This window comes from Lepus europaeus, chromosome 18 (genome assembly GCF_033115175.1).
Source record: "Lepus europaeus isolate LE1 chromosome 18, mLepTim1.pri, whole genome shotgun sequence".
NCBI lineage: Eukaryota > Metazoa > Chordata > Mammalia > Lagomorpha > Leporidae > Lepus > Lepus europaeus.
In genome coordinates this window covers 1177750-1195210 of record NC_084844.1, presented here as the reverse complement: position 1 = coordinate 1195210, position 17461 = coordinate 1177750, and the positions used below count along the sequence as shown (strand labels likewise).

The 17461-nt window shown below is 69.0% G+C and overlaps 2 protein-coding genes across 2 annotated transcripts in view; both read right to left on the bottom strand.

The window, feature by feature from the left end:
- Positions 1–155: 155 nt before the first annotated feature.
- FAAP100 (FA core complex associated protein 100) lies at positions 156–7881 on the bottom strand. Its single transcript, XM_062174825.1, has 9 exons — positions 7717–7881; positions 7500–7618; positions 6354–7297; positions 4182–4338; positions 3068–3840; positions 2565–2701; positions 1755–1871; positions 1143–1229; positions 156–1012 (listed from the first exon to the last, which is right to left on the bottom strand). The coding sequence occupies exons 1-9, from the start codon at positions 7879–7881 to the stop codon at positions 881–883; spliced, it is 2631 nt and encodes an 876-aa protein (XP_062030809.1). The 3' UTR covers positions 156–880.
- Positions 7882–9859: 1978 nt separating this feature from the next.
- The window catches only part of NPLOC4 (NPL4 homolog, ubiquitin recognition factor), a 67519-nt gene continuing 59917 nt past the window's right edge, over positions 9860–17461 (bottom strand). Inside the window, exons 14-17 of the mRNA XM_062175399.1 lie at positions 16080–16175; positions 14299–14415; positions 12732–12834; positions 9860–11732 (exon numbers count right to left, since the gene is read on the bottom strand). Of these exons, the coding sequence (XP_062031383.1) occupies positions 11575–11732; positions 12732–12834; positions 14299–14415; positions 16080–16175 (474 nt within the window). The 3' untranslated portion in view covers positions 9860–11574. The remainder of the gene's footprint in view (positions 11733–12731; positions 12835–14298; positions 14416–16079; positions 16176–17461) is intronic.

Sequence of the window (17461 nt, the reverse complement as noted above, 5' to 3'; positions counted from 1 at the left end):
TCTCCCCTGGGCTGGGGAGCAGCCCCTTGCCTTCACGGCAGAGGCCGGGGTAGGGCAGGGGCAGCCCGCCGTGAGGGCTCCCCCCGCCAGCCCAAGCCGGGGCTGGACCGCAGTGGCGCAGCGGCTCTGGCCGGAGCTCAGAGGAGGATAAAGACAGACACAGGCAAAGCCCAGAGCTCAGCAAACAGGATCTCCCTTGTCGCAGGCACTGCCTGCACCAGGCTCAGGCCAGAGCACCCCGGGCCCCCGACTGAGGGAGGAGGCTGGGGGCACAGCCCACCGAGTGACCGGAGGTAGCAGTGCGGGGAGCCAGTGACAGCACTCAAACCCACCAGGCCCCGGCCGAGGCTCGCCCCCGGGGAATGGCTACTGCCGAGTGGCTGTGGCCGACCGAGCCCCACGACAAGGCTGGGGGAGGGGTGGTGTGAGGGGCTCCGTCCCATTCCCCTCTGCTCCAGCCGGCCATGTGGTCCCCCGTGGCTCACGCCTGGCCACGCGCCTCTTGTTCAGGGACTAAGAAAGAAGTCTTGTGCGTGCTGGCTTTCCTCCATGAATCACGAAGTCGCCGTGCAGTCAGAGCGGGGGGAGGCGGACGGACGCCCTGCCGGGGGAGGCGGACGGGACGCCCTGCCGGGGGAGGCGGACGGGGTGGACGGGACACCCTGCTGGGGGAGGCGGACGGGGTGGACGGGACGCCCTTCGGGGGAGAAGGATGGACGCCCTGCCGGGGGAGGTGGACGAGGTGGACGGGACGCCCTGCCGGGGGAGGTGGACGGACGCCCTGCTGGGGGAGGCGGACGGGGTGGACAGGACGCCCTGCCGGGGGAGGCGGACGGGGTGGACGGGACGCCCTGCCGGGGGAGGCGGACGGATGCCCCGCTCACAGCAGCACGAGGCTGGGGTTGCGCAGCTGCCCGTACACCTGCAGCAGCCTCTGGGCGGCGGTGCTGGACACGGCTTCGTCCTCCGTGCACAGCTGGTCGCGCAGGCTCTGCACCTCCCGCAGCAGCATCTGCAGGTGCACACGGCTCAGACCCCGCCTCCCCCAGGGGCTTCCCACCGCGCTTGGGGGACAGCCCCACGGGGCGCCCTCCGCACCCCGAGACCCCCGACTCTGGGTGGGCGTGGCCCTCAGGCCTCACCTCGTGGTTTGTGTGGATCTGCCGGAGGTACTGCAGGCGGAGGTCGGGTGGGCTGGAGCCCTGGGCGGCCTGCCCCGTGACCATCGTCTGGAGACAGAAGGGGATGTCCCCAGGTGCAGTGCCCTCAGGGTAGGGTGACACCCCCCCCCCCCGTCTCGGCCACGCCCCTCCCCCTGCCTGGACACTGCTGTGGGTTCTTCCCCTTCAACACCTGGCCCAGTCCTGGGCCCAGGGTCCCCCGGTCCCCCCAGCCCACTGCTGGCCTTTTCTGTGGGAGCAGAGCCCCTGTGGAGGCAGCCACTGAGTGCGGTGGGGTCATGGGCTCCCCCTGCCCAGGAGAGCCGCAGGCAGGCGGCAGGGGCGGACCCAGCCCCGAGCCCAGGAGCTTCTAAGATCCAGAAGCCGCTGGCGCCCCACAGCAGGGAGTCCTGGGGCCAGGTCATCCAGACGCCCAGTGGGCAGGGGGCTCAGGCGGCCCTTGGACTTGAGGGTGGCGTCCAGCGCCGGGGTGGGCTCAGCCGGCGTCTCCCAGTGACCACAAGCACAGCACCGCATGGTGCCTGGAGCAGACACGGCAGGGACTCCCCTGCGCACCCCTGGGCCCCCACACACCTGCATGCGGCCCACGATGGCATGGTGCACCCGGCACATGCTGGCCAGAGACGAGCACTCCACCTGGATCTCCACCGCCTGGATGGGCCCCGCTGGGCTCAGCTCGGTCAAGGCCACCTGTGGGGGTGGGGACAGTCTCGCTGCCTGCCCAGAGCCCCAGCAGAACCCACGGGGACCTCCCAGGGCCCCAGCTCCCTGCCCGTGCTGCTCAGGCGCCCCCTGTAGGCAGCAAGGCTCAACTACACAGGAAGTCTGCTCCTGTGCGAGGCGGGACCCTCACAGCAGGCCCACTGGGTGCCCACTGGGGGCTCAGGAAGGGACTGTCTCTGGCAGCTCACCCACGGGGCCACTCCCCCCGACCCATGTAGCCGCCCCCACACAGCCACTGCCAGTCCCCCCCGACCCACACAGCCACCCCCCCCACCCACACAGCCACTCCCCCTGACCTATACAGCTACTCCCCCCGACCCACACAGCCACTCCCCCACACACAGCCACCGCCAGTCCCCCCCGACCCACACAGCCACCCCCCCCACTCCCCCTGACCCACACAGCCACCGCCAGCCGCCAGCCCTGGGCGTGGTCAGGTCGCACTCTGAGCCAGGAGCTCCAGACTGCTCTCAGGACACACACGTCCCAGGGGAGGAAGCCATGCGGGAGGCAGAGGTGTCAGGACTCTACCCAGCTCCCTGGGAGCCCCACGGCCGGCCGTGCGTGGGGGACGAGCAGCTGACCCCTCACTGCACAGGACGGCTCCGAGGAACCCGGGGTCAGAGCTGCTGTCCAGGGACGGCGCGGGCCCCTGCTTGCCTCACGGACGAGGAGGTGGACGTCAGTGCCATCCGGGGCCACTCCCTGGACGGCAGACAGCGCCTGGGCTCGCACGGCGCCCGCGGCAGCATTCTCGGCCAGGAGCCACTGCAGGGTCGCACAGCACAGAGAGACACCTGCAGGGGACAGCACAGCTGTGGCCACGCAGGAGCCACAGCCCAGCAGGGAGCCTGGCGGCTGACCACGGGGAGGGGGTTGGGGTGTGAACAGGGACTCCGCCTGCCAGCTCGGTGAGGGGTGGTCCGAGGGCGATGCGCCTGCTACCTCTGTCCGGGCCCAACCCTGGAGCCTGCCCAGGACCCAGCGCCCCGGCCCGCGCTGCCCACTGTGTCCACTTGTGAAACGTGCGACGGGAGAAACTCTGACACTGCTCCAGCCCTCACCCAGGAGAGCTCGGGCACCGGGAACCCACGGCGGGGATGACCCATGTCCACGGGCATCGAGGCCCCAAGGCCACAGCAGAGCCGGGCAGCGCCACCAACCTGTGCGGCTGTTGTCCAGGGCAGCCCTGAGCAGCTCCGCCGACACCTGGATGGAGGCCACGGACGGGGGCAGGTACTGGGCTCGCAGCCAGGCCGATCCAGCCAGCTTGCCGGCCGGGCCCCTGTAGGATTCCAGGAAGGCGTCCACGGGGTCCGCGGAGGGGCCGACCAGGCTGGGGGCCTGCGCAGCGGCCGCGGGCAGGCCAGGGAAGCGCAGACACTGCAGCATGTCCACCGTGTGCCTGCTCAGTGGCAGGCAGATGCCGTCCTGCTCGGGCAGCATGGCGGGCGGGCCCTCGTCCAGGCGGGGGGCCTCCAGGGGGTCCTGGGAGGAGAGGACCCCGCCCACCACCTCCCGGAGGCTGTAGAAGAGCGCGCAGGACACGGTCACCGGCAGGTCCAGCTCGCCGTCCTCACCGGGGCCCAGGGGCAGCGTCACCTCCCGCCGGCTGCCGGGGCCGAGCCGGGGGATGGGCATGGTGTAGGTGACGGCCGAGCCGGCGGCGTCCAGGTCCAGGGCGGAGGAGCTGCTGCGCACCTGGATGCACAGGGCCCAGCCCCGGTCCAGGCTGAAGTGGCCGCTGTTCTGCAGCAGGCAGGTGGCGGTGAGCGCGTCGCGCAGCTGCAGGCGGCTCCAGGCCACGGTGGTCGTGCAGGAGATGGGCCGGGCGCTGCCGCGGCCCGAGAGCAGCGCGCAGCTCACGCTCATGGCCTCGTTGAGGCTCGTCAGGGCCTTGTTCCGCTGGTCCAGCGCCTTCTTCAGCAGACACACTCTGCAGAGGGCAATGCCGGCGGGGTGGGGGCGGGCCGCACCCCAAGACCCCCACCCAGCTCCTCCCGTCCGGCCCAAGGGCGTGCAGAGCCCTGGGCCCCTCCTCCCCTCAGCAGTGCTCCACAGGGACAGCCATGGGGACCCCCCTGCTGGGGCCCCCGCCAGGCGAGGGTCCCCGTGCAGCACCGAGAGGGCCAGTGGGGAAAGGCGTGGGGGCCGCGGGAGAACGGGGCCCCCTGTCAAGGCCGCCAGCAACAGGACGTGGGGGAGCGTGGCAGCCTCACAGGCTGTCCCCAGGACAGCCAGACCAGGCGCCCCGGCCGCACCAGGGCAGCCGCTCACCTCTCAGAGACGCTGCCGATCCCAGAGAGCAGCTCCCTGATCTTCCTGCCTGCGTCTGCCCTGGCCGTCCGGGCAGGGCCGGGCCCCTCCGCCTCCAGGCCCAGGCTGCAGGCCATCAGGCGGCCTTTGGCAGACAGTGCCAGGAGTTTGGTGCCACCTAGGATGGACGGGCGCGGGGCTGGTCAGCAGGCTGGGAGGGGGGAGCTGCCGCAGCACCTCCCCCCCGCCCTCCCCGGCCCCAGAAAAACACGGGTGGAGGCTGAGGCCAGTGTGCAGGGAGCCAGGAGCCCCAGGCAGCCGGGCAGACGCTGGCTGCCCTTTGCCACCCCCCAAGGGCCTCTCCAGGAGCGGGGCACTGGTCTGCCACGGGGGCCACTGTCCAAGGACCCCCGGACATCACCCCACCGCCCTCCCCCTCCTCGGGCTCCGCCTTTGCTGGTCCTTTGCCAGGGAGCCGCCGTGATGGCGGGGTGCCAGCTCCCGGCTGCTCCCACCTCACACTGGCTCCGGCCACGTCCCCTGACGGGCAGTCTGCCCTGCGCCTCGCCCCATCGCTGCACCGACAGCCTAGACCACTGTGGCCTCCCGGGGACAGCACCACGCTGGACCACGGCTGATCCACAGTGGCCCAGCGCCTGCTCTCCTGCCTCCCTGACCTGAACCCGCAGCCTGCAAGCCTGTGGGGGGAGGGGCCGGGGGCCAGGGCAGCGCCCAGTGTCGGGGGGACGCTCTCAGGCCAGGGGCCAGGGCAGCGCCCAGTGTCAGGGGGGGACACTCTCGGGCCAGGGCAGCGCCCAGTGTCGGGGGGGACGCTCTCGGGCCGGGGGCCAGGGCAGTGACCAGTGTCGGGGGGGGGACGCTCTCGGGCCGGGGGCCAGGGCAGTGACCACAGTGTCGGGGGGGGGACGCTCTCGGGCCGGGGGCCAGGGCAGTGACCAGTGTCGGGGGGACGCTCTCGGGCCGGGGGTCAGGGCAGTGACCACAGTGTCGGGGGGGGACGCTCTCGGGCAGGGGGCCAGGGCAGTGACCACAGTGTCGGGAGGGACGCTCTCGGGCCGGGGGCCAGGGCAGTGACCACAGTGTCGGGGGGGGGACGCTCTCGGGCCGGGGGCCAGGGCAGTGACCACAGTGTCGGGGGGGGGACGCTCTCGGGCCGGGGGCCAGGGCAGTGACCACAGTGTCGGGGGGGGACGCTCTCGGGCCGGGGGCCAGGGCAGTGACCACAGTGTCGGGGGGGGACGCTCTCGGGCCGGGGGCCAGGGCAGTGACCACAGTGTCGGGGGGGGACGCTCTCGGGCCGGGGGCCAGGGCAGTGACCACAGTGTCGGGGGGGGACGCTCTCGGGCCGGGGGCCAGGGCAGTGACCACAGTGTCGGGGGGGGACGCTCTCGGGCCGGGGGTCAGGGCAGTGACCACAGTGTCGGGGGGGGACGCTCTCGGGCCGGGGGCCAGGGCAGTGACCACAGTGTCGGGGGGGGACGCTCTCGGGCTAGGGGCCAGGGCAGTGACCAGTGTTGGGGGGGACGCTCTCGGGCCGGGGGCCAGGGCAGTGACCAGTGTTGGGGGGGACGCTCTCGGGCCGGGGGCCAGGGCAGTGACCACAGTGTCGGGGGGGACGCTCTCGGGCCGGGGGCCAGGGCAGTGACCACAGTGTCTGGGGGGGACGCTCTCGGGCCGGGGGTCAGGGCAGTGACCAGTGTTGGGGGGGACGCTCTCGGGCCGGGGGCCAGGGCAGTGACCAGTGTCTGGGGGGGGACGCTCTCGGGCTTAGGGTCAGGGCAGTGACCAGTGTCGGGGGGGGGCGCTCTCGGGCCGGGGGCCAGGGCAGTGACCACAGTGTCGGGGGGGGACGCTCTCGGGCCGGGGGCCAGGGCAGTGACCACAGTGTCGGGGGGGGGGACGCTCTCGGGCCGGGGGCCAGGGCAGTGACCAGTGTTGGGGGGGACGCTCTCGGGCTTAGGGTCAGGGCAGTGACCAGTGTTGGGGGGGACGCTCTTGGGCCGGGGGCCGGGCAGTGCACAGTCCACAGCCGTCAGCAGCAGGGGGCGGGGCCTGGGCAGGCAGAGCCGTGCTGCTGCAGCCACGCCTGCCCCAGAGAGCTGACGAGCCTGCACCTGCCAGGCCGGCCCGGCGCCGGAAGCTTCGCTCTTCACGCGAGACGGCAGCTCATACCTCCAGGGCCCGCAGACGCGCAGAGAGCGACACTGCCACAGATGTTCAAGCTGGCTGGGCACAGCAGGGGCGGCAGGCCGCCCGGGGCCCCCTCCGGCCACTCTGGGTCCACGCGGGAGCCGCCCCGAGCCAGGTCCACCACGCAGAGGTCGGAGGCGGTGCTGTAGAACAGGCAGCCGCCCCCGCCACAGGCGGCACACAGCGCCGGCCCCGGGAGGCAGTACTCTCGGAGCTCCGGCACCAGACTCCCGGCCTCACTGCAGCCGGCCTTGATGGCCAGCGCCCGGCCGTGGTGACCGAGGGCCACCAGGCAGTCGGCGTGCGTGTCCTCCGCGGCCAGCCCGTCCTCTGCGGTGTCCCTGGCCTGCGGCTCTGTCCTCAGGGCCCCAAGGAAGACGACAGGCTCCTCCAGGTGATGGAGGATCTTGACCAGGGCCTTCGGGTCCCCAGGGGCTGACCTGGAGGTGACCAGGGCCTTCAGGACCACACAGCAGAGCTGGCCGTCGGGGAGACCACAGAGGACCACTGGTGACTCCAGGAGGGCGGCATCGGCTCCAAAGAGCAGACCGAAGAGGGCCTCCCCGAGCACGAAGCCCCCGTGGGCCGGGGGGGCGCCGCGTGGGGCCCCCGAGCCGGGCGGGGACAGGCAGCACAGCACCGGCAGGAAGGGGGGGTCCTCCGGCTGCCCTGCCGAGGGGGTGCAGGCGGCCAGCTCCACCTCGCCGATCTGGGCGTCTGGCCGCGGCTCCTGGCCGGGGCAGGGGCGCTCCAGCAGCCGCACCTTCCACTGGGCCGGACCCTGCTCCAGGGCGACCAGCGCGTCGTCCAGCACCGCGAACGAGCGGAGCCCCGCGCCCGGGAGGACGCAGGCTTCGGGGCCCACGGGGATCACAGGCGAGGGCAGCTCGCCGTCCTCACCGTCCTCGGCCTCCTGCCTCTGAGACCTTGTGGGGGGAGCCGCGGTCAGGGTCCGCCCCGCGTGGCCCGCCCGCCCCCGCCGCCCCGGGGGCTCCCCTGGCCGTCGGCGGGTCCAGGTGGCTCTGCTCTCGCTCCCAGCCACAGCCCCACCTCCAGGGCAGGACGCCCGCTCCCTGGGCAGGCGAGGGCCCCGAGAGCGAGGCCGGCGAGGCCGGGGAGGCCGCTCACCTGTCCGGGCGGCCCAGCGGCAGGCAGTACACGCCCTCCCGGGCGCACAGGACGTAGAGCGCCCTGCGGAGCGGCAGGAGCGCCAGGTGCCACACGCGGCCCGGGAACTGGTACACCGCCTGCGGGGCGGGAGGAGGCGCGCCTCGGGTCTCCGGTCCCCCGCGCTTGCCGGCCCCGGCCGCCCGCCGCCCGGCCCGGGCCCCGCCGCGGCGCTCACGCTCAGCAGCCCGCCTTCCTGGTCGTACACGTAGACGAACTCGCTCCCGGTGCTCAGCACGACCTCCGCCCCGTGGCGCAGCACGCGCGCCGTGCCCGCCGCCAGGCCCCCGAGGGGGCAGCGGAAGCCCGCCAGGTAGCGGACGCGCGGCTCGGCGCCGGCCATCGCGCAGCGCGGGGCCGTAAAGCGGCGCCGCGGGGGCGGGGCCGGGCCTCCACGAGCGGCCCGGCGGGGGCGGGGCCGGGCGCGGGCGGGGGCGCGGCCTCCGCCGTAAAGCGGCCCGGCGGGGGCGGGGCCGGGCGCGGGCGGGGGCGGGGCCGGAGTCTCGGCGGGGGCGGGGCCGGGCCTCAGCTCTGTGCGAGGGGGCGACCCGAACGCCGGGGCCCCTGCCGTCCGGGAGCGGGCACGGAGCCGCTTGGGCAGTTGCCTCCCCCTGCGCGGGCTTCCCCGGCCTTAGGCGAGCGGAGGCCGCTCCGGAGGCGGGGACACCAGCCCACTCCTCCAGCTTCGGGGAGGGGTGGGTCTGCCCGAGAGCGGAGGGCAGTGGCCGCGCAGAGGGGACGCCCCAGGCGTCAGAGACCAAGTGGCGGGCCGCGCGCGGGAGGAGGAGCTCCCAGGAGGCTGCCCGCCGAGACCTCCGCTTCCCCGGGCCCCCAGCCCCCTCCCTCGGGCAGCGCCAGGCATTGGGGTGCCCGGCCACGCCCCCTGCGACGTGGAGGAGTGGACCCCCTCCCCGCTGCGAAGCCAGTGTGCAGAGCCCCAGGGCGACACGGGGGCGGGCGGGCACCTGCTTCGCCGGCTGAGCCGCCAGTGGGATGTCCGCGTCCAGTTCCGGGCAAGCGCCAGCGACCGCACGCGCACCCTGCTGATGGCTCCAGCGCATGGGCCCCTTGCCACCCACGTGGGGGACCCAGATTGGGCTCCAGGCTCCTAGCACAATCCTGGCTGTCGTGGCCATCTGGGGAATGAACTAACAGATGGGAGATCTTGGCTGCTTTACAAATAAAAGCAAGAAATTTGTTTCTTGTCCAACAGGGGTGGAGGTGCGTGGTCAGCCAGTCCCGATGGACGCTGAGGTGAGGGCCCACACCTGCCAAAACACCCAGGACCAACCGCGAAAGGCAGCTGCCCTGAGCCTGGCGACACGGCCCCCGAGTCCACCCGCTCACTGCTCTGGGGGTCGGGTCCGGCGGCCCGGAGCCTGGCCGTGGGAGCCTGGCCGTGGTAGCCTGGCCGTGGTAGCCTGGCCGTGGGAGCCTGGCCGTGGGAGCCTGGCCGTGGGAGCCTGGCGTGGTAGCTCCCCGCGCTCCCCAGGTGCTGGCTGGAAGTGCTTCCCGCTGCCGGGGCAGCCACGGCAGCCACACAGGGGACTTGCTGTGTAGGCAGCCGGCAGACTCCGCTGGCAACCTTCCCGGCCTGTCCTCAGTCCTTGGGAACCCCATGCTCACAAACACGTTCCCACCCACAGGGGACACACGACTGCGTATGTGGTGGGGGGGACATGGCCACCTGAGTAGTGGCCAGTAGAGCCCGTTTGTTGGTCAGACATGGCCCTCTCACCCTGGGGGCCGGCAGGCTTCTAGCCCCAAGCCAAGCTGGGGAAGAACCTGGCATCGTTAGGCAGCTCCAGACGGGACGAGGACCTGGAACGCCAGGGCTCAAGGTCACGGCCACGTCGGCAGTGCACGTGGCCCTGGAAGGAAGCCGGAGAGCCCACTGCTCCAGGTCTGAGCTCAACGCCGAGGCGGTGTTTCCAGACGAGAAAGCACCGGTTGGGAAGCTGGGGGCTGTACCAGGGCCGCCCTCCTCCATGGGCACAAAGCCCGGCAGGAAACCATGCCGGCCAGGGGCTCTCTGGTTTGCCGTCACACCAGCCCGGAGTGGGTGGAGCACCTCTCCAAAAGCTGCCAAGGTGCCACGGGCAGGCGGCCCAGCATGTCCAGCCCAGAGGCTCTGGGACAAGGCCCAGCACTGCCGAGGGCCCGCTCCCTCCTGAGCCCGTAGCCCCAGCTGCTTTGCCATTGGCCTCCGGCCTGGCCCACCCCAGCCCCTGAGTGTGTCCAGGAGGCGGCGCCAGGCCCACGGAGCGGAGCCGTCTCGGGGAACGGTGAGTCCGGACGCAGAAACACCACACCGGGGCAGGGCAGTGCTTCAGGCGCTTTTATTGGGCTCCACCGCAGGGCCGAGGCCGCGCGAGTCCAACCCCACACACCTGAGCCCCAAGAGGCGACAAGCGGGAGCGCCTGTGCCCCAGGGCAGCCTGGCCAACCCCCCAACACCAGAGGGGACCAGGGCGGCCGCTGTGCCAACTGGACAGGTGTCCACTCATCGCCTGTCCTGCGTGCTGTGCCCGGTGGCACAAAGCTGTCCACACAGGGGCGAGTGACGTGAGCTGGGGCTGTCCCCTCCTCGGCAGGCCCAGCCTGTGCACCAGCTCTGGTCTCTCCGCACAGTGTCCATCGTCACTGAGCAGAGACGTCAGAACCAGAAGCAGAAGTCCACTTTTCTTTAGCTAAAAAACAAAAGCAAACAGGAGCTATGTGGAAACACTGGGTGAGGAGAGCAAGGTGGTTTGGTGGAGGACGGCACACGGAGAGCGCGCGGGCTGCCCAGAGCCTGCCCGGGGCGGGGCACGGTGTCGGTGCACAGAGGGCAGAGGGCGCCCCAGCCACGCGGCCTCACGGCTGACTTCAGGGACAGGAGACGAGGCGACAGCAGAGGCAGCCTGGGTACTGTCCCCAGCACGGCTGGTGCCTGGGCAGAGCCTACGTAGCTGGGCTGCCCTCCTCCCCCCAGCCCCCAGGACCGTCTGCAGTGACCAGACCAACGTGCGCAGACGCGCTGTGGGGCTGCCCCTTGGTGTTCACACGGCCAGCGCCCCCGTCCACAGTGCCACGGACGAGGGAGGCTCCTGTGTAGCCTGTGGCTGGGCCGGCCTCTCCCATAGGTCGTTAAGGCAAAGAGGCGAGGAGACACCACAGCTCCCTGTGGGGAGGACCGGACAGGGCCCAGCTACAGAGGAGACCCGGACAGCACAGCGCGCGCACGTGAGATGGCCTGGCCCCGCACTCAGCACACCACACTGTGCCAGGGCCAGTGGAGGCTGTGGTGGGAGGGGCCAGAGCAGCCCCATCACCCTGTGCGGGCCATCGGGGGCTGCCCACCGCGGGACGGTGACGCCGTCTGCCCTGCGGCTCGGCACAAGTCTCAGGCACTGAGGTTACTTCAGAGGGGAACCAGCGGCCCCTGCTCCCCCCCAGGAACCCCCCCCCCCAGGGCCTCACTGGAGGGGAGAAGCACAGACCAGGCTTCCCCGCCTCGTCAGGTTCACCCTAGGAAAAATAAATAAAGTCTTCCGGGCAGGAATCGCAGAAATCTCTTATTACAACCAATGCAGGAGTCACCATCCCACCTGAGAGTCGAGTGACAGGAGGCAGCAGGTCGGCCCGCAGGCCTGGTCCTGCGTCCACAGTGGCCACTGCGGAGAGGCGTGGCCTCCCCGGCCAGCTTGTGCCCTAGAGCAACAGGAGACAGCCAGCCGAGAGCTCCCAACCAAAAACCGGGGTGGGGAACGGAGAAGAAAAAGCATCAGAAAGTTGGGGTAAAGAAAGCCGGGTGGCAGCAGCCCCCTCCGAGCCCCCAGGTCCGGGTGGCAGTCTGGAGGCACCGGCCTTCACGCCGCAGCGCTGTGAGCCGGGCCAGGCCCCACGGTGCTCCCAGCGGGCGGCGGCCGTTGCAGCTGGGAGGTCACGTTGGGCCCAAGAACCCGCTGGCGCCCTCTCCAGGAAGAGCAGTGCTGAGAAGCTTCGGGGGACCGGAAACCCCAGGCTGCAGGCCCTGCGTCTCCTGCTGGTCGGACTAGGCTCTGGGGAGGCTGCACATCTCACAGTGGCCGGTGCCCGGCGGGTTCATGAAGGTGCAGTGCTGACAGGCCCACATGGCGGCCGGAGCGGCGTGCACAGAGCCCCCGACGGCCCCGTACTCATGAAGTCCGGGGAGCTGCACGCCGACTGTGCCTGCAGGGAGAGAAGCAGCGGGCGTCACGTCTGCACGAGGAGGACACTCGCCCGCCACGAGCCGTGACGGCACAAGTCCTCGAGCACCCCCACCGCGGGGATCCGGCTCTGACTGGACAGCGAGCGCCCCTGCTGCCCACCGGCCCGGGTCTGTTGCTGCTGGATGCTGAGTCCGTCTCCATTTATCTCAATCCCCTGCTGGACTACTCGTTTGTTAAGTACTCGAGAAGCAGAGACGGCACGTGCCTATCTGCTGGCTCATTCCACAGATGTCCGGGACTGAACCAGGCAGAGGCCACGTGTGAGGACCTGGCAACACCCGTGCCTCCCCGGAGTGGCCGAGCCCAGCTCTGTGGACCAGCGGCCCCAGGGTGTGCGCTGGCAGGAGGCGCACTGGACCCAGTGCTCCCACGCGGGATACGGGGATCTCCACCAGCAGGCCGAATGCCGGCGCCGGCTCAGGTCTGCACTTCTGCCGATTCCCGCTAGCGAGGACTGTACGACGACCTGGGTCTCACACAGAACGGGGAAGCGCCCCACGAGTGCGCAGCGGCCCAGCCTGGAGCTGCTCCCACACCGTCTCCGTACACTGGCCTCCCTCACGGGTCACCCACCGAGAGGAGGCGTTCCTCGGCTCATCTTGGCTACACATGGCGAAGATGGCAACTACACCGTTTCTGTTTTCAGGGCCACAGGAACGGCCCCACAGCCGCCTTCTGCCACTGTGAGCTCTGGCCCAGCCCTGGCCGTGGAGGCTCCAGGAGGGCCACGCTCCCCTCCCTGACCTAACGGGCAGTGGGTGTGCGGCGGCAGAGGGAGAGAAGGGCCCTCAGGGCAAAGCCCAGTGTGGTCAGCACTCCCACCCGCGGCTGTGCCGGAGGCAGCGCTGTGGGGGTGCACGCCCACACCACAGAGCCGAGGCAGGCCGGGTCTGTTACCCACAGTGCCCACGGCACCCCCAGGGCCAGCCGTCCACGCCATGACTAGAGGGACACTCACTGCACAGCTGCTCGATGGTGGCCCACTGTTCCGACTTCTTCCACGTCTGTGCCAGCTCCTCGTTCCTGGTCCTCACGGCCTCCAGCAGCAGGCTGATGCTGTCCTGCAAGAAGCCAAGAGGGAGGTCGGCTGTGCGCCACCCACCTGGGTGCAGAGGGAGGTTGGCTGTGCCGCCCGGGCAGAGCCTTGCTAACAGGTTTCTCTCTGACATCAAGGCGTCCCACCGGCTGTCACTACAGAGGTGAAATGCCACAACCTAGGATGATAAATCCAAGTGCTAAATTGGGCAAAAATTTAAATTTCCCCCAACAGCCTCAAGTGGGCCTCTGCACCCCTCTCGGCCACGGCTGACAGTGCACCCGGCAGGCCGGAGGACACACGCCATGCTCCTGGTCCTGGGAGGAGGGGACGGACGGCGGGCCCAGGGTGTGAAGCCTGACTCCTCCCCTCTCACGCTGAGCTGTGTCTTCCTCTTCCCTTCAGGCCTGGAAAGCCCCTGACCTGGCCAAAGCCAGAGGCCTACAGCGGACTGAGGAGATCCTCGAGGACACACCCCCCAGAGGTGACCGCAGCAGTGCCCCCACGCAGACAGACACTCGCCTTCCACCCCGTCCGCCCAGCACAGCTCCCTGGGCAGCCGAGGCCAAACGGCAGCAGAGTGGGGGTCCGGGGATAAAAAGATGGACAGGCCTCCGGGAGACGGGACCTCTACGCTGCCGCCTTCAGGGAAGACATGTGGAGGCAGGGTCTCTGCGGCTGAGGAAGAACTTCTGCCCTTCTCTCCACGGCTCTCAGGAAAAGGCCAAAGCAGGGCACCTGACACCAGCCAGGGCCTGCAGCTGGGCCGCTGTGAGGCAGCAGGCTGAGCTGGCCTGCGACACCACACCCTGGATGGGAGTGCTGGTTCCAGTTAAAGCCCCTGGGAGACAGCAGGTGAGGGTCAAGGGCTTGGGCCCCTGCACCCACACAAGGCGTGGACGGGGCTCCTGGCTCCTGGCTTCAGCCTGGCCCAGCCCTGGCTGTTGCAGCCGTTAGAGGACTGAACCAGCAGACAAAAGAGAGTTCTCTCTCCCCCCACCCTCTCCCTCTGTGCCTTTCAAATAAACAAAAATGCACACCATAGAGCTGTGTGCTCGGGGCTGGGCAGTGGGCCAAGCCTCTGGAGCGAGGCAGCAGTCAGCGCGTGGAGCGGGTGGGGGCAGGGACGGGACACCAGGAGAGCAGACTGCTAGGTCAGCAGTCTAAGTGACCGGCCTCGGACACTGGTGCTGGAGGACAGCGCCGGATGACCTCTGCCTCCCAGGAAGCTGTGGCAAGTGGGACCGGCCCTCACTGCACAGGGCAGGGATCTGACCACGCCCATGTGAAGAACGCGCTTCTCTATTTACAAACTCGCTGGGTGAAGCCATTGTCTGAAGGCTCGGCTCAGGGGACGTCGGGGGAGACGCCCTCACACAGGCAGCTCCCAGCAGCTTCCCAGGCCGCTGCTTTGGGGCAGAGCAAACAGCGAGACAAAGCGTCTCTTTACAGCCCTGGCCAGCCAGGGACCACCAAGTGCAGGCCGTACCTGCAGGGGCATGACTTCATTGGTGACCAGAAACAGCAGCAGGTGGAAGTCGGAGATGGTATCCAGGAACACGGACGAGGTATTCTGGGACAAGTAGGTAGCCAAACTATGGAAGTCCTAGAGAGAAATGCCGATGTTTCACTACAGGTCTCCAGGGCCAGACCCAGCGAAGCCACATCCCACGGAGATGTAACTACGCTCCTGATGCTGACACAGCCCCAACAGCACCCAAGAAAAGCACAAGTCTTGCACAGCAAGCTCCTGACCCTCCCCAGAGGGTGCTCTGGGCAGCCTCACCCAGATGGGAGAAGGCATGCTAGTGACGCCAAGCCTACAGGAGGCAGCACCTTGAGGTGGACGGGGGGCTGTGGGAAAAAGGCTAGCCCCCACCCCACCCCAGGCCCTCTGTGGGGTTGCAGTCCTGGGCTGGGCACAGGGTGAGAGGGAGAAATGGGCAGGGCAGCCATCATGCAACAGCCAGGAGAGCCAGGCAAGGGATGCGAGGCCACCCCAGGCTGGCTCTGCAGCCCAGGCCCCTGGCAGAGGGTCGTGAGGCTTGTTAGTCAGCAAACTGCCCCTTTCCAGAAAACCTCATGGGGCCGGCATTGTGGGCAAAGCCCCCGCCTGTAGCACCGGCATCCCATATGGGTGCCGGTTCATATCCAGCTGCTCCTCTTCCCATCCAGCTCTCTGCTATGGCCTGGGAAAGCAGTGGAAGATGGCCCAAGTCCTTGGGCCCCTGCACCCGTGTGGGAGACCTGGAAGAAGCTCCTGGCTCCTGGCTTTGGATTGGCGCAGCTTCGGCCGTTGCGGACAGCAGATGGAAAACCTTTCTGTCTGTAACTCTGCCATTCTGCCTCTCCTATAAACAAACTTAAAAAAAAAAATCTTAAAAAAAAAAAAAGAAAACCTCACGACACCCTGAGATGCCTATCCACCATGACAGTGACAGAACGGGCGGTGGCCACAAGGACAGAAGGTCATGTGCTAACCCAGCGAGCCAACAGTGCCGAGAAGCCCTGGTGCCCAGGCTGCCAGGGTGCACGGAGGAGTGAGGGCTCACAGCAGCAGCGGAGCCAGGACCCCCGCTGGCTTGGCCGCCACACTTGCTAACAAACAAGATAAAAAGGACAGATTTTCAAAAAATTGAGAAGCCATCCGAGAGCAGCACTTCAGCAAACCTTTCTGCCTGAGGACACACGGGGACCTGCCCTGTGGTCCACGGGGACACCAGCAGGCCCAGGGGGCGTCCAGGAGAGCAGACACACGGCACCTGCCCTGTGGTCCACGGGGACACCAGCAGGCCCAGGGGGCGTCCAGGAGAGCAGACACACGGCACCTGCCCTGTGGTCCACGGGGACACCAGCAGGCCCAGGGGGCGTCCAGGAGAGCAGACACACGGCACCTGCCCTGTGGTCCACGGGGACACCAGCAGGCCCAGGGGGCGTCCAGGAGAGCAGACACACGGCACCTGCCCTGTGGTCCACGGGGACACCAGCAGGCCCAGGGGGCGTCCAGGAGAGCAGACACACGGGGACCTGCCCTGTGGTCCACGGAGACACCAGCAGGCCCAGGGGGCGTCCAGGAGAGCAGACACACGGGGACCTGCCCTGTGGTCCACGGGGACACCAGCAGGCCCAGAGGGGCGTCCAGGAGAGCAGCGCCGTCTGGGGAACAGCGTGGCTGTGCTCCGCCACGAGAGCAGCTCGGGAGCCTGAGAGCTTGGCCCTTCCTGGCAGCGCACAGCTGCGCTCAGTTATTTGTAAAGACAGACAGTTTACCTGTGTCTCACCCAGCACATCCCGGTTTTCAATAGGAAATGGATTTTGCGAGATAGAAAAAGTGTAGACTGGATCCTTGGGGAAAGTTGTCGTGATCTGAGAAGAAAACACAAACCCGTGAGCAGCACACAGAGGAAGCCGCGGCGCCTCGTCCCTGAGCCCAGCGCAGCCGAGTCCAGGCCGAGGGAGCACCTCCGACAGTCCTCCCCGAGGGACACGCTGACTGCGCCCTCAGTGAGGCAAACTCGAGAATGTTCTTAAAACTGCACCGCAGCTGGGCCACAGCTGGCTCTGTGCCCGCCTCCAGGATGCCTGGAGCAGGCCACACTGGACCACCGAGAGTCCCCACAGCTGTTCCCTGCCGGCCACGGACAGACAAAGGCTGGTGTGAGCCCTTGCCCGCACCAAAGGAACCACACAGGGAGAGGCCAGGAGGCCGCTCAGGTGCTGACCGCTAGACGACAATCCCTGTTCTCGGGTCAGCACCTGCGGTGCACACATGACCTGGGCAGCACGCCGTGTGCTAAGCCCCTTCCCGAGGCCGGGCACTGCCCCTCAGAGCTGTGCGCTTTTCTTGGCAGGGCCAGGAGTCACGGGCACAGCTCCCCCCTCTCTCCTGCAGACGAGAGCTGGCATCAGGAGCTGCAGGTATAAGAGGGCGCACGATCGGCAGGGCTAGGACACTGGGGAATGAGCAGGGAGCCGCACTCCCCACAAGAGCGCCCACGTGTGGGCTGCCACGGCTTCCCTGCGGCAGGTCACAGCCTTTCCACACTCAGGGCAGAGCTCTGGGCCCTGTGTGGCTACGTGCACAGAGCAGCACTGTCCTGGATGCTCTCTCATCAGCAAAGGCAGTGAGCTGTCTCGGGATGGCTGGCACCCTGATTCTGGCTATGCCAGCACCAACTGCCCTGGAAGGACTAACTGAGCGCCCAGGGCACCCTGGAGCCACAGCCATGAGCCGGCCTCTCGGGCCAGAGCCACATGCTGGCACTGAGGGGCCCCAAGCCTCACCATGCTCCTGTGCAAACGAGAGGCGAGGCACCCCTCCTGACCTGGGCAGTATGAGGACCCCCAGTGCTCATCAAGCTGCAGTCAGGCTGACAAAGGCAGTGGAGGCCCTGTCCACACAAAAGCCCAGGACGCCCTGGGTTCCTCCCCCTGGGAAGGCAGAGACAGTCCTCGCTGGAGGCAGGGGCACATGCTGGTCTTGCACACAGTCCCTGGTGAGGGCCAGAGGCAAAGTCCGTGTGGCCCATGTAACTGTACTGATGACGTCATGACGGGTGGTCAGGGCACGCAGCTCCTCGACTGCTGCAGACCCTCCCGTCCTGGGGACCTGACAGCCCCCAGACCTCAGGAGCACTGGCTCCTGCTTGCCT